The following is a 16014-nucleotide window of genomic DNA, read 5'->3' on the forward strand; positions in this document are numbered from 1 at the left end:
CCTGCACTGGCAGGTGAGTTCTTCACCACTAGTGCCACCTGGGAAGCCTCATGGTGTTTTTGAACGGTGTTAAATAAGGTTACTGGCTAGAAATCCTGCATTATCAATTGCACATATCTGTACCTTACAGAATAAGTAACTCAGCCAGCCAGGCTGGGAGGTGAACAAGGTGCCTTTGGGAGGTGTCAGAGCTCCGGGTATGTGCTGTGAACCGCACCCACTGCTACTGTGTGCTGATGTCGCTGTAGTAGTTTATATATACATACATATATAAACATATATACACATGTATGTATTTGTCATGTGATAAACTGCCAATCTTAAGTTTGAAAAGGGAGACGTTCCTATGAGAGGTGTATGATTTTTTTCATTCAATGGGATAATTTTAAACAAACTGTGGACAGCTTCATCTTCACCAAAGCGTCACTAAGGCAAAGTCCAGAATCTTTGCAACTTAAGCATACAGCAAACAACAGTCTACTTTTTTGTATGTTTATAATTTTTTTTGAAGAAAAAAAAAAGACCATGTACATGTTTAAAATCTATTCAGATAAAGCAAAAATATTTTAGTGCTTGAAACCTTGGAAGTCAAAATTCAATTTAATTTAGAAATGCTTCAAGTTCTACTGACTCAGGATTAAAGAAGACCAAAGACTTGTAAATAAGATAAATATGATCCTCCCTTGGGTACTGAGCTAATTAAATCATCATGCAATGGGAAATACCTGAATTCTCTGAGGCCCAGAAGACAAATCAGGTAGCTTAATCTATTAACACACAATAATAATAATGCTTCGACAGAAGAAAAAGGTGCTTAAAATAAAGTAACAAGAGGGTGCAAACTTCCTAAATATGTGTTCTGCAGCGTCCAGGAGAAAAGAGTAGTGACACAGGCCGACCCACGATGTTTTCCACTGTAAACTAAATGGATGTTTTCTACTACGAGCACAGTGAGGCCTGGTGAGCAATCTCTCATGCCAACTTGCTTCCCATTATTTTAATTCCATGTTTACCAGGCAAACTTCTAAACACTAATTCAGTTTCCCAGAAAGCTTAACAGAGGTCCACCATCTCTGACCACAATTCTGAAGTCAAAGAAATTTCAAAGAACAAAAGCTCTTTTTAGAACTCATCTGGTGGCAAATTCTGACCTAAATGGCCATGCAGCTTTTATTTACTCCACTTAATATGAAAAGTCGAAAGCTTTGCTTCAGAAATATGAATGTACTTGATTATAGGGTGCCACTCCAGATCCCACTGGACTGTTTCTTACAATCCAATCACACTCCTTACCTTTCTAAAATCTAAAAATTCTAAATTCTGAGGCACCTCTGAAAGCAGTGTCCCCAGATCTAAATATAAATATTCTGACTCCCGGGCTTCACCAGCCCCACTCCCCTACCCAGAGAAATCAGCATTCTACCATATAGTTCAGTATTATATAAATTTAGTTAGTGTGATAAGCGACAGAAATGGTATGGACCTAACAGAAGCAGAAGAGATTAAGAAGAGGTGGCAAGAATACACAGAAGAACTGTACAAAAAAAGATCTTCAAGACCCAGATAATCACAATGGTGTGATCACTCACCTAGAGCCAGACATCCTGGAATGTGAAGTCAAGTGGGCCTTAGGAAGCATCACTATGAACAAAGCTAGTGGAAGTGGTAGAATTCCAGTTGAGCTATTTCAAATCCTAAAAGATGATGCTATGACAGTGCTGCACTCAATATGCCAGCAAATTTGGAAAACTCAGCAGTGGCCACAGGACTGGAAAAGGTCAGTTTTCATTCCAATCCCAAAGAAAGGCTATGTCAAAGAATGCTCAAACTAACACACAAATGCACTCATCTCACACGCTAGCAAAGTAATGCTAAAAATTCTCCGAGCCAGGCTTCAATAGTATATGAACCATGAACTTCCAGATGTTCAAGCTGGATTTAGAAAAGGCAGAGGAACCAGAGATCAAATTGCCAACATCTGCTGGATTGCAGAGAAAGCAAGAGAGTTCCAGAAAAACATCTACTTCTGCTTTATTGGCTATGCCAAAGTCTTTGGCTGTGTGGATCACAATAAACTGTGGAAAATTCTGAAAGAAATAGGAATACCAGAGCACCTGACCTGCTTCCTGAGAAATCTGTATGCAAGTCAGGAAGCAACAGCTAGAACTGGACATGGAACAATAGACTGGTTCCAAATCAGGAAAGGAGTACACCAAGGCTGTATATTGTCACCCTGCTTATTTAACTTATATGCAGACTACATCATAAGAAACACTGGGCTGAATGAAGCACAAGCTGGAATCAAGATTGCCGAGAGAAATATCAATAACCTCAGATATGCAGATGACACCACCCATATGGCAGAAAGCGGAAAGAAACTAAAGAGCCTCTTAATAAAAGTGAAAGAGGAGAGTGAAACAGTTGGCTTAAAACTCAACATTCAGGAAACTAAGATCATGACATCTGGTCCCATTACTTCATGGCAAATAGATGGGGAAACAGTGGAAACAGTGACAGACTTTATTTTGGGGGGCTCCAAAATTAGTGCAGATGGTGACTGCAGCCATGAAATTAAGACACCTGCTCCTTGGAAGACAAGTTATGACCAACCTAGACAGCATATTAAAAAGCAGAGACATTACTTTGCCAACAAAGTCTGTCTAGCCAAAGCTATGGTTTTTCCACTAGTCATGTATGGATGTGAAAGTTGGACTATAAAGAAAGCTGATCACCAAAGAATCGAAGCTTTTTAACTGTGGTGTTGGAGAAGACTCTTGAGAGTCTCTTGGACTGCAAGGAGATCTAACCAGTCAATCCTAAAGGAAATAAGTCCCAAATATTCATTGGAAGGACTGATGCTGAAGCTGAAACTCCAATACTTTGGCCCCCTGATGCAAAAAACTGACTCACTGGAAAAGACCCTGATGCTGGGAAAGACTGAAGGCAAGAGGAGAAGGGACAGAGGATGAGATGGTTGAATGGCTTCACCAACTCAACTGACAAGAGCTTGAGTAAACTCCGGGAGTTGGTGATGGACAGGGAGGCCGGACATGCTGCAGTCCATGGGGTCACAAAGAGTCAAGCACAACTGAGCGACTGAAATGAACTGAAGTTAGTGTGAATATGTTATCATCTCTGGGTATACTGATAAAAGTCCAATTCCAAATCTACAATATCAATTAGCAGGGTTTATGCTGACAATTCCGGGTGGCATAAATCTATCTAGAATCACCATCCTAAGCCTATGGCTTCCAAGCCACCTTTCATCCCCTGTCTGACCTGCCAGAAGACAAACCAACAGTTAACCAATCTCCTCTGCCAGTTTAACTCACTGTCAGCCTTCATGCAACCTTCTACAATAGTTAGAAAAAGAAAAGGTAAAAAATTAAAATGGATTTCTAAGTTATTAAGTAACAATTTTGATCAAATTAAGTTATTGGAGAATTATCACTAAACATGATCTCTAAGAAATTAACATAAGATTCTTCACATTGCTTAAAAACACCTAAAACTATACGAGGTAAATAGCCCTGCTGACTCTTTTCTAATCTCAATTTACAGCTCTCAAGGTTCTAAATTCTTAATATATCTTCTAGTGGTTAGGGAAAAAAGAGTAGTAACTAAAGTTTAATTTTTAATCCACACACATTTATTCTTTTCCAGCAATAGTTTATAGTTTTCAGTGTATAGGTTTGTACATCCTTTATCTGAAGTTTCCCTTTGTATTTCATATATTTTTAAAATTTTTTATTTTTCGTATTTCATAGTTTTTTTATGGTAAACTGTATTTTAAAATTTTATTTTCCAAGTTTTCACTGCTAGTATAAAAAAGTACAGTTAATTCTCATATATTAGTCATGTATCATACAACATTGCTAAACTGACTTACTAAATTCCAGAAGATTCTTTGTAGATTATATCAAATTGTCTACATAATCACATCACCTGTAAATAAAGGCAGTTTTATTTTTTCCTTTTCAATCTGGATGCCTTTTTATTTCTTCTCTTGTCTTATTTCAGTGGCTATTTACAATACTCAAAGTCTACACAATTAGATTGCTTTAATTTTACAAAGCTCAGCAAGAAATAATAAAATATATCACTGAGATTCATTAAACATGAAAAAGTCTAAGTTTAACCTAAATAATTTAAAGGGTAAAATTACAAAATATATTTATAACATGCTGGTTGACTCACTAAATGTGATTGCCTGTGCTTCGTGATATAATCAGAAACAGAAATACTGAGCATATTCAACTGCATTTTTTTAAAAATCACATTTATTGGCTTTCCTATAATTACTAAAGTAGCACATGATCTGGAATTTTGAGGTACAAGGAAGAAAATTATAATTATCCTTAATCCTATCACCCAAAGATAAACACTGTTTATGTTTAATTGTATCATGAGCAGTTTTCTACAGCATTAATTCTTCTGAAGCACCATTGCTAAGAGCTCCATACTAACCCATCCATCATACGGCTATATTATAATTTCATTCTTCTCCCATCATTGGACTTCTTTAAAGTTTTCACTATTACCATATACATTAAGCACAGCAGTTAAATTTGTATATAAATCACAATGACCTCTTTAATTAAGAGTTCCTTTTGGCCATTCCTTTATTCAAGCTACTAGTGTTTTCCTAATCCAAGTAAGCTCTTCTTATACTAATGCTATCAATCATCTATCACATTAATCCCAAATATATTTCATTTGCCTTTTTATTATTTTTTTTAATTCAGGAATTATTAATTTTATGTTAATGGTAACTATTACAAAGACAAAAAATACATATTTCATTTTTATTATCCATTCTATCACTATAGTAATATAAAACCCTGAAACTAAAAGAAAAGATTAAAGAGAAAAATCAGTGGTGCCAATGAAAAGTGTAAAGTAGGTTAAGCCATTTGATATAGTTTTAACTCATCTCCTAATATAATCATACCCTAGGGAAAAGAGAACTTCTCGATCCATCCTTAACCTCAACGGTAAAATATTACTTCCGCTACTAAGACAGCTGAGGCCCCAACTTGCCAAAATCACACAGGACACATCTGTCTGGCTAGCACCGCACTAGTTACACTGCAGTAGCTTCCATTCTCATTTCGTTAACGGAAACAATCTTTGAGAGAGAAATGTGTCCCAATTGGCATCTTGGGTTAATAAACGTTAAATTATTACCTACACAGCACCTAAACATTTCCCTATTAAGCTAGAGCTGTATTTGATAGAAATATGATTTTAAAAAGCTTCCCTGTCCCTTAAGAAAAATACCCAAAATGGAAAACAAACCAAATATACAAATAAATTGTAGTAAGAAAAATTCAAAGAAAAAAAATATGTAATCATTCTATATTAAATGAAAGTTGAATAGTTTTTTGGAAACATTTCAAAAGTAACTGATTATCATGAGATAAGAGCACAAGGTTTTCACTGCAACTAGTTGTGTTATACCACACAAGTCATTTTACTTCTACGAGCCTTGGATTCTTCATCTTTAAAATGAAAAATCTAAGAATCCCCAATTCAAGATGGCAGACTAGAGAAATCACAGAAGCTTATTTCTTACTTCTTCACCTTCCAAAATTCCTCTGATCTGATGACAAAGACACTTTTAAAGGAGCTATCTATAATAACTAAGAAAGGAGCTATTAGAAGCCAGAGTTCAGTAAATTTCTCAAGATGGAAAGCAGGTGGAGGAGTGGAATTAATAAAATAGCCTCGATAAAAGCAGTCACAGCTTCAAAACAGAAAAGCCCTGAGGATAAAGCCAAACTGCTGGAATCAGCTGAAGGCGAGCACCAGGGAGGTAAGGAGGAGGAGGAGTCAGAAGCAAACGCAAGGGAGACTGAGGCTCTGCAATTCAAAAAATTACTTTCTAAGAACAAGTAAATGTTAATTTTCTAATCAACACACCTCACTACATGCAGAGTTCTTAGTTTACTGCTTTACTTATAAATGTGGACAGATAACGAAAATTCACAAGATATTGGAAAACTGAAAAAAGACACCAAAATGAAAACTGTCCCCAGAAGAGATAAATTAAGGAATAAAAAAGAATATTGGTCCTTATTATAAGCCCTTCTACACTTAGTTTTTTTAACCACATGCACACATACTTCGATTTTTCAAAAAAGCTTAAGTGCATTAACTGAAAAACAAGTTTACTGAAGTCCTTTCAATCAATTCTAATACTCTCCCTATGTAAAATTTCAGACATTTGCTCTTATTACGCAATTGTAAAATATAATTATGTCATAAAATAAGTAAACCAGTAAGATTAATACTATGCATACAAAATCTTTAAATTCTACACAAAACTTTCAAATTCTTAACTCTGTGTGGTATACAAATACACACACTTCTACACACACATACAGACTTGTTTTAGAACCATAACCACTAGCATATTAACAATATCATGCTATTATCATTATCTTAAATCTATAAATTCAAATACATTTAAAATCATTTAAATAAAAAGAGATACCTCTGTGTTCCAGTAACACAGTATAAAGTCAATTATATGCAATGTTGATCAAACTATTATTTTTTAAAAACATCTTTAGCTACTTTATAAGATAAGCACTGTTACAACACATCTCATGCCACCAATTAAAACTATTTCTCTAAACAAACACTATCTTAAAAACTTCCAAATGCTTCCAAATTTAAATCAGAAACATGTTATATTCCAAGGATATACTGTTTTAAATCCTCTCCTTTAACCCTTTTTTAACCATTAGTTAAGAACCACAGCCCAGCTAAAATTTTTTAAATGGCGAAGCTTAATGTTGAAAACACATGTGTAACACATCCCCATTCAACCAACCACCGTCATCCAGTAAACCATCACAAAAGCAGGGTAACACGCACAGCAAACACTGCAACTAAGAGGCTCCCAGGTGACTGCCTCATACTCGGCAGATGATCCCCCACATGTATAGCCCATCCACTGAACAGAGCTAATTCATCCCTTTCTCCCACAAACTAAAATACAAAGTACAAATCAGGATGTTCAAAAGCAAAAAAAAAAAAAAGAAAGAAAGAGGTTTTCAAACTAGGTAAGAGAGTTGTACAATTATAAAAACTTCAAATTACCCATCTAACCCTAATTATATGAAATTAAAGAAACTCTAAATACAGATGACATGCAACTTCATCATACATTGTTAAATCTGATAATTAAAGTTATAAATAAGAAAAAGATATCTCATGTGAGTTACAAATGGACAATCACATGAATCTGAAGTATTTCCTTGTCTCAGAAATGAGTACAACAAAATTTAAAAAAAGCAAATATTATAATAAGAACTGTCATACAAACCTAAAGACTTAAACATCAGGAAAGGAAACAGTACGTTGCTTTGCAGAAGTAGCTAGGAACAACAGAATACAGGAAAAGGGAAGCAGAGAACATTCCAGCACTACACTACGACCTTCATTCTCTTCAAGGTTAGTGGTCTATGTTTGACCACCTCCCCATTACACCCAGTCTGGGCACTTTCATTCACATCCTTGGCCCACCGACCGATGACAAGTAATAAATTTTACCTCTCTATCTCCAGTCACAATCTGTCACCTGAGTATCAGAGGAATATGTATTTCAGAACATCTTCACCTGACTGTCCCATCAGAACTTTTAACACAAAAATGAATGATAATGAAGTCATCTGACACTGCCCCCTCTGTATACACACACACACACCCCTATTCTGGTTATTGGTATCATATTCCAAAACTTAAGAGTCATCCATTCTATTTCCTCCCCTCTAACTAATCTTGTATTGGTCACAAACTCAAGTTCTAGTCTACTGTAAACAGGGGAACACAAGAATCCATACTCTCCATCCTCAACAGCTCTGTCTTGGTCCAGTTACACAAATATATTAGGGTTGTTGGTTACATTTTATATATATATCTAATATATATATAAATAAATAAATAGTATATATTAAATTATATTGTATTAACATTTATATTATAGTTATATTAATATAAATTAAATAAATATGTCTTATATAAATATATAAACACTATATATTTAAATATATTGTATTCATATTTATATATTTATATTTGACATAAATTAATATTTATAAATGTTATATATATAAATATATAATAGTTACATTAATATGTATTATATATATATATTAGGGTTTATACAGAGTTCTGTAAAACTTTTTTTTTAATCTTACAGAAAAACTCAAGCTAACTTTTTTTTTCCAACTCATATTTGGGATTACTACATCTCTCCTAAAAGCTCTCCCTGCCCTTCAATCTGGCTTAATTCTTCAATCATTCCTTTCTATTCCTGTTGAAATGGTCTTTCTAGAATATAATTTGAATCATTTTTACCACCACTGCTTACAATCTTCCAATGACTCAAAATCAAGACCTAAAATCCTTAGAAGAATATCCTGTTCCTTGTCACCTCTTTAGCTTTAATCTCTTTCTAAGCTCCCATATGAGACACTAAATTCTGATCACTGCAAATCCTGGAAAAAGTCACACTGTTTCTTGCCTCGATCCCTCTGCACATGTTATCTCCACTTTCCCAGGGTCTTTTTTTGACAAGGCGACTCTGACTTGCCCAAATGCCCTCTCACACATTTCATGTGGCCTCAACTTCCATTCCTTCTTTGGTTCCACAGCATTTTAACAGACACCCTTCTGTACTATAAACGTCTATTAACTTGAAACTTGGATACCATAAAAGTGAAATACATATAGTATTCATTTTTGTATCCAACAATGCTAGCACTCTGCCTCGCACTAAGTGATCAATAACTAAAGAATGTTTAAGAATTTTTGCTTTTTCCAGAAACTTTCACTATAAGCCTTACCCAGAGACACAGAACAAAGCAGCTACTTAAGGAAAACAACAGAAATCAGGCAAAAAAGCAGTAAGTGGGGCCTAAAAAATGAAAAATTAAATACACTCTTCAAAGCCTTTCCTGAGAAATGTCTCACATTCTAACACAAACGTGTCATACTTGCTATTTAATGTTCAGTGTTTATTCTGATTTCCAAGAATATAAGTGGTAAAAAGTTGTTCTTTCTGCAACTGGGTCAGCACAGAAAGAAAAATGGGAAGTATTACCTAAATCAGCTATTCTTCAAAAGCGAGCATAGTTAGAATTTTTTAAGTTCTATAATAAGAACCCCACCTGATCTACCCAACCCCAATTCCACTCTTTACAGAGTTGTCTCTTAAAAGACTTGGGAGTAGGACTACAATGGATATTTTACTAACCAGTTATCATTCTCCATAGAATCCCAACATATTTTCCTGAACTTAACATTTTTTCTTTTATGGTAAGGAATTAACATAAATTCATTATTTACAAATATGCATTTGTAAATATACATTTTTATCCTTAAGATAAAACGAAATACTTTCCTCTTACCATTCCTCAAATGGTCCGTGAACAGAAATTTGCCCAGTTGAACTCGCTCTAATATTTACAACAGTTTTCTGGGATCAGAGAAGGGAATAGCGAACTCTCCTCCCAATACTGAGCCCCTCTAGCATTCCTGATCCTTCCCCTTTCTCTTCTCCAGTAGTACCCACACCGAACTTTGCTCTTTAAAACAAATTCCGGTTCATAAGTAATTTCAGAAGTGTGTGAAAGAATCCCAGAGACCAAATGCCACACAGCACTGGAATAAATTTTTTTTTAAAGCTGAATTCTTGACACCAAGTCTAATGGGTTGATCAACAGTGCTTTTTTTTTTTACTTTAGTTTTTTTAAAATGTCTATTCTTATTAATGTCTCTAGCCTATTATCGGGCTTCCCTGATAGCCCAGTTGGTTTAAAAAAAAAAAAAACCCACCTACAATGCAGGAGACCCTGGTTCAATCCCTGGGTTGGGAACATATGCTGGAGAAGGGAAAGGCTATCCACTCCAGTGTACTGGCCTAGAGAACTCCACAGACTGTATAGTTCATGGGGTCGCAAAGAGTCGGACACTTCTAAGCAACTTTCACTTTCAGCCTATTGGTATTCTGGGTTCCTATTCTTTCCCTAAAATGTTTCTCAGTTTTTATGCTTTAGGACCTCCCAAAATGCCCTTATTTCTTCCCAACATAGAGCTAAACTCCTGGTCCTGCCACAAACTGATCTGGCTTAAAAGATGTCACTTATATTTACATACACTAATTTAGAGCTGTTTGAGTGCGTGCTCAGTCGGGTCCCAGTCTTTGCAACGCAAAGTACCGTAGCCTGCCAGGCTCCTCTGTCCACAGCGTTCTCCAGGCAAGAATACTGGAGCGGGTGGCCATTTCCTCCTCTAGGGGATCTTCCCCACCCAGGTATCCAGTTCATCTCTCATGTACTGCCTGCACTGGCAGGTGGTTTTGTTTTTTGCTTTTTTTTTAACCACTGAGCCACTTGGGAGGCCCTAATTTAGAGGTGCATATTGTAGATGAGATAATAAAACTAGGAAAAGCGATATAACATTTAATAAATGCCAGTACTTTAATTTGAATCTAGTTCTTCTGACTTCAACATTAAGTTACCATATTAAAAGAAAGCAGTCTGCATTTAAAAAGATTCAACTTCCCTGGCTCTAGGCGACCTTATTACATCTAATACATATAATTTTTAGGCAAATTCTACATTTCACCCTCGTCCTAAATGTCCCGCTTGAAAGCATCAATGAGGCTTGTACAGCCAAAAATTTTGCGACTCAGTTAAAAAGTTCTGTGTTCACCCTAATGTACACCCTTTTGGCATTTTTTTAAAAAACAGCCTTCAGTAGTTTCTGCAGTCATCAAATTTTTAGGGTAAGAAATTGCTTAACTCGGTTCTTCAACCAACACTTCGACCTGCTTTCAAATACCTGTCCCTTTAATAGTCAATTCCACTCCTTCCTGCTATTTGCAAATCGTATCTGGGGGTAATCCTACATGGCTCCCAACCCCACGAAATACTCCAAATACTCTGGGGGCTTCGCTAAAGAATCCGCCGGCTAATACAGGAGACACGGTTCAATCTCTGACTGGGTAAGATCCCACATGCCAGGGAGCATTTAAGCCCGTGGGCCACAGCTACTGAGCCTGCACTCCGGAGCCCAGGAGCCGGAACTACTGAACCCACCTGCCGGCAACTACCAAGCCCGCGAGCCTAGAGCCCGAGCCCCCCAACAAGAGAAGGCACGGCACTCAAGCCCACGCACTGCAACGAGAGAGCAGCCCTCGCTGGCCACAACTACAGAAACACCCGCGCAGCGGCGAAGACCCAGCATGGCAAAAAAATTATTTGAAATATATACTCTGAATATCTTCTGACTTCACTCAAAAAAAAGGAAGGGAAATCAAAGGAGCTAATGCCTCTGTCTGCTTAACATCTAGTGCAATGCTGCAAATTAAAAAAGTAACGTGACTACGTGAAACAAGTACACGATTACGAAGAAACCAACTTTCACCTGACTTAACTCTGCCCAGCATTTTTGCCCACCGCTTGTAATACACCTCAGGCTTTTCCAATTTCTGTTATCAGTCATGATATGAGAATATTAAGATCCAACAAAGAGCACTGGGATTTTTTAAATGGTGATTACAGAAACAAGCCTCTAGAATTCTGAAAACTAGCAAGGAGAAAACTATGATCAACAGGCGCTTGCTAAGTGCAAGGTACTGGAGGGGGCAAAAGGCTGCCAAACGGGAAGCTCTTTAAAAACTTGACGGTGACTTAGGCAATTTTGTAACCTCCATCCTCACCCCTCCAGCGACAGGCAAAAGTCGACTGAATTTGACGCGCTGGTGTATGGGATGTGCTGCGGCGACGACGCGTGGGATAAAGAGACCGGCTTGGGATGTAACTTTGGGACGTATTGTTTAAACGGCTCTGCGCTGTTCAGTTCAAACGAAACAGGCTGCCGCTCCGTCCGCGCTTGCGTGGGGCCCGGGAGACCAGCCAGGTCAGGCGGTCTCGCCTAACTACAAACCGGGACACCTCTGAGGGACCCCAAAGGTCTGGGGCGATGAAAACCAGAGTTACTTGCCTCCCATTCCTGCAGGAATCGCTCGGCCTCTTTAGAACCAGCGGTCTTGTGCCTCCTAAATTCGTCCTTCACGTACTGGTCGCCAAGGTCTTTGAGGTCTGGGGGCAGAACCCGGTGCAGCAGCAAAATGCGCCGATACAAGGCCCGGACACGCGAAACGTGCAGCGCAGACATAACGCCGCGCGTGGACCTCAGGCCGCGCCTGCGCGGAAAGTCAGCGCCCGCTTGCCTCTCTTTCCAAGCCGGATATAAGTAACCCGAACACAAGCGGAAGAGGGCACGCGACCTTCATCCGGTTTGGTCCGTTCTAATATGAGGACCTTCCTGAAACACGCAAGGGAGCGGCGGCGGCGGCGGGGCGGGGGACGGGTACGGGCCGGTCCTCCTTCCAAAGGGGCGTGGCTTTCGTGGAGGGCTTGGGATGCTACTACTCAAGGACCCAGTCCCGAGCCGAGGGGTCCTCCACCAAGAGTCTGACCTGGACCGCTTGTCACCCCTCAGTTACACTCCATCATCTTTTCCATTAATCTTACCCCTTTCTCTAAAAGCCGTCGTCAAAACCGGGCTCCTCCAGGAAGCCTTCCAAGCCTTAAATTCAAGCCATTTACGGTGTCTTACAGTGTTCCTGCCTTCAGGCGAATCTCTTCCTCCACAAGCCCAACCACCTACGTACCTTGCACAGTCCTGTGCTCCTAATTTGTGCCCCGAAGGAGGGGATTCTTTCCTGTAACTCAAGTGAGATCTAAGCCAGCAGGTAGCAACCCTTAGCTGAAGTCAGGTGGGCTGAAGAAGAATCATTAGGGAACCTTTCCAACGTATTGTTTCCAAAGCCATGATACTGGAGATTATGATTAAATAGTCTGAGAGGAAAACGTAGAATCAGGACGTACACACATCTTCACCTTTTACAAAAGCGATAATCAAATCTGAACCAATCAAAGCTGGCAGAAATTTGGCCTCGTTCTTTCTATCCCATCACGTTTGTTCCTTCAACAAACTCTATGGCTCCACCAACAAAATGTACGCAGAATTCGATCATTTCTCACTAGTCTCTCCACCACTATGGTCTCTATTTATTGGATATGGTAGTCACTTTTTGTGTTTCTGCTTCTGCCATGATCAACTTTGGTCATGAGTCAGTTCAGTTTAGTTGCTCAGTCGTTTCTGACTCTTTGTGACCCCATGAACTGCAGCATGCCAGGCTTCCCTGTCCATCACTAACTCCTGGAGCTTGCTCAAACTCATGTCCAGCCAGTCGGTGATGCTATCCAACTATCTCATTCCCTGTCCTCCCCTTCTCCTCCTGCTTTCAATCTTTCCCAGCATCAGGGTCTTTTCCAATGAGTCAATTCTTTGCATCAAGTGGCCAAAGTATTGGAGTTTCAGCTTCAGCATCAGTCCTTCCAATAAATATTCAGGACTGATTTCCTTTAGGATGGACTGGTTTGATCTTTGGTCATAATCCACCTAAATGGTAATGGCCTCTGCTATGTGTAGTACCTGGCTGTCCCTTGCTGGTTCCTATCACTCTGACCACACCTTTTCACATAGCTTTTTATTACATTATTTCTAGGTTAAAGAAAAAAATCATGTCACTCGTCTGCTCACCAAAATCCTCTAGTGGCTTCTCATCAGAGTAAAACCCCAAGTCTTTACATTTCTTAGCTCTCTAAATTTTCTCCTTCTGCTTTCTCCCTAGTCGGCCAATTCCAGCCACATGATCTTTATGCCCCCAATTCATCTTTTAACAGTTCAGGCACAATCCCAACTGAGTGTCTTGATATTTGCTCTTCCATCTGCTTGGAGCATTCTGCCACAGGCATCTTCTTGGCTAGCACCTTTATTTCATTCAACTTGATAGTCAGGAAGTTAGCTGGGCACCAGCGAGCCTGTTGCACCCTCAATCAGCGGTCCAATAGCCGCCTAATCTCACCAAGAAATTTACCAGCCTGGCCCCTTCTACACCCCCACCACTACTCTGAAATTAGTCAGTGCACCCTAAGTAGCTTCAGTCGTGTCCCATTCTTTGTGACCTCATGAACTGTAGCCCGCCAGGCTCCTTTATCCATGGGATTCTCCAGGCAAGAATACTGGAGTGGGTTGCCATGCCCTCCTCCAGGGGATCCTCCCCACCCAGGGATTGAACCTGCGTCACTTACATCTCCTGCATTGTCAGGCAGGCTCTTTACCACTCTTGCCACACGAGGGGCCCAGTAAAAAATTAAAAAAACTCACTAGAGACTGCCGGGACTTTCCTACTCTGGCACATGCGCTCACCTCACACTATCCTGTACTAAAGTAACCTTTGGCAGCCACTGGACTCTTTAACCGCTCATAAGTATTCCATGAATGCATACATTTAATTATGACCTTTATGGGACATGCATGATAGCGCATCTTTTTATATAACCTGCAGCTGTCAATCAAGACTGTCAATCAATGACCCCCTCTGGATTGTGCAAATGACTCTGTCTTAAAGACTCGACTCCAGACCTCTGGGGCCATTTGCCTTCCTTGGTGTGGCCCACTTCTCTCTTGAGTCGTTCGCTCCTTTGGCTGTGCTCAAGTTGCTCAATCATATCCAATTCCTTGCCACCTGGTCTTTCTTTCCTTATGGTTAATAAACTTCCTTGCAACAGGTAAGACCTTAGATTCTTCTTTGCTTCCCTACCAAGAAGTGAGATCCACAGGAGAAATGATCTCTATAGTCTTCTACTAACAAGCTCATTACTTCTGGTCTGGTTCTGATGAGACCCTCCCTGGCAACCATATTTGATATTGCTACCACATCACGCAAAAACCTCTCTAAGCCCCTCTCGGCTTTATTTTTCTTTATGCTGCTGCTGCTAAGTCACTTCAGTCATGTCCGACTGTAGCCCACCAGGCTCCTCTGTCCTTGGGGATTCTCCAGGCAAGCATACTGGAGCGGGTTGCCATGCCCTCCCCTCCAGGGGATCTTCCCGACCCAGGGATCAAACCTCAGTCTCCTGCCTTGCAGACAGATTCTTACCACTGAGCCACCAGGGAAGCCCTATTTTTCTCTATAACACTTAGATATTTTACTTGTTCACTTATTGCCTGCCCTCCCCCTTGCCGCCACTAGATTACAGATTCCAGCAGGGCAGGGATTTTGTGACTCTAAGTGTGTGAGTGACTTAAATGACCTGCTGGTGATGCAGGGGCAAGAGTGGGGGGAAATTTATGTGATTCCCTCCCAGATCCCCGAGTTTTGTTTATGCAAAGACTTTTGAAAGACCAAATGACACACATCTCTCTTCCAAAGGCAAGGGTGTACTCATTTTAGTATTCTTTTCAGGCCCCATGGCAGCAGTGCCTTACAAATAATAAGCACTCTAACATTTATTACCTTGAATGGACTTTTTCCTTTTGCTTAAATTTTGGAAAAATATTTGTTTAAAATAGCACAGAAAAAAATTTTAAATGGATTTAATTTGGTTTTTTGACAAACCACATTCATGGCAAGGATTGAATGGCAGCATGGTTATTTTACTTCAGGAAATTTTTTCTAACCATACTTCATCTCCTAATATCCCTGTAAATTAAAAATTAATTTATTGTTCCAGTTTACTTTTTTTCTGGTTTCCTTTGGGGTTAAAGTACATGTATAATAAATACTTCTATCAGAGCCAAAGCTCTTATAAAAATGTGGGGAAAATTCTGCCAATAAATTAATAAAAAATAACAATAAAAGAATTAATTCAGCATAAAGGGAGCAGAAAAGGTCCAGAAAGCTTTGGGCAATCAGTGCTCAAAAATGGCAAATGATGGGTAAGAGAGAAGCCAAGACGTAATGGTGTAGTTAGGACTTGAGGAGAAGAATCCAGAATAACAGTGAGAATAATGGTATATGACCTTTAATTTTTATGGTGGGCTGGACAGTGAGTTATGTTTTGAGGAAAAAATTTTCTGTTTCTTTCACCTTCCAGTTTAGGCTGACCAGTTTTCCTTTTGTGGTCAAAATAGCTATGAACTAAA

At 39.1% G+C, this 16014-nt stretch overlaps 1 protein-coding gene across 1 annotated transcript in view; it reads right to left on the reverse strand.

The window, feature by feature from the left end:
• Nucleotides 1–12265, reverse strand: part of SDHAF3 (succinate dehydrogenase complex assembly factor 3) — an 84417-nt gene extending 72152 nt beyond the window's left edge. The window contains exon 1 of the mRNA XM_020869827.2: nt 12019–12265. Coding sequence (XP_020725486.2) covers nt 12019–12192 — 174 coding nt within the window. The 5' untranslated portion in view covers nt 12193–12265. The remainder of the gene's footprint in view (nt 1–12018) is intronic.
• Nucleotides 12266–16014: the final 3749 nt, after the last annotated feature.

This window comes from Odocoileus virginianus, chromosome 1 (genome assembly GCF_023699985.2).
Source record: "Odocoileus virginianus isolate 20LAN1187 ecotype Illinois chromosome 1, Ovbor_1.2, whole genome shotgun sequence".
NCBI lineage: Eukaryota > Metazoa > Chordata > Mammalia > Artiodactyla > Cervidae > Odocoileus > Odocoileus virginianus.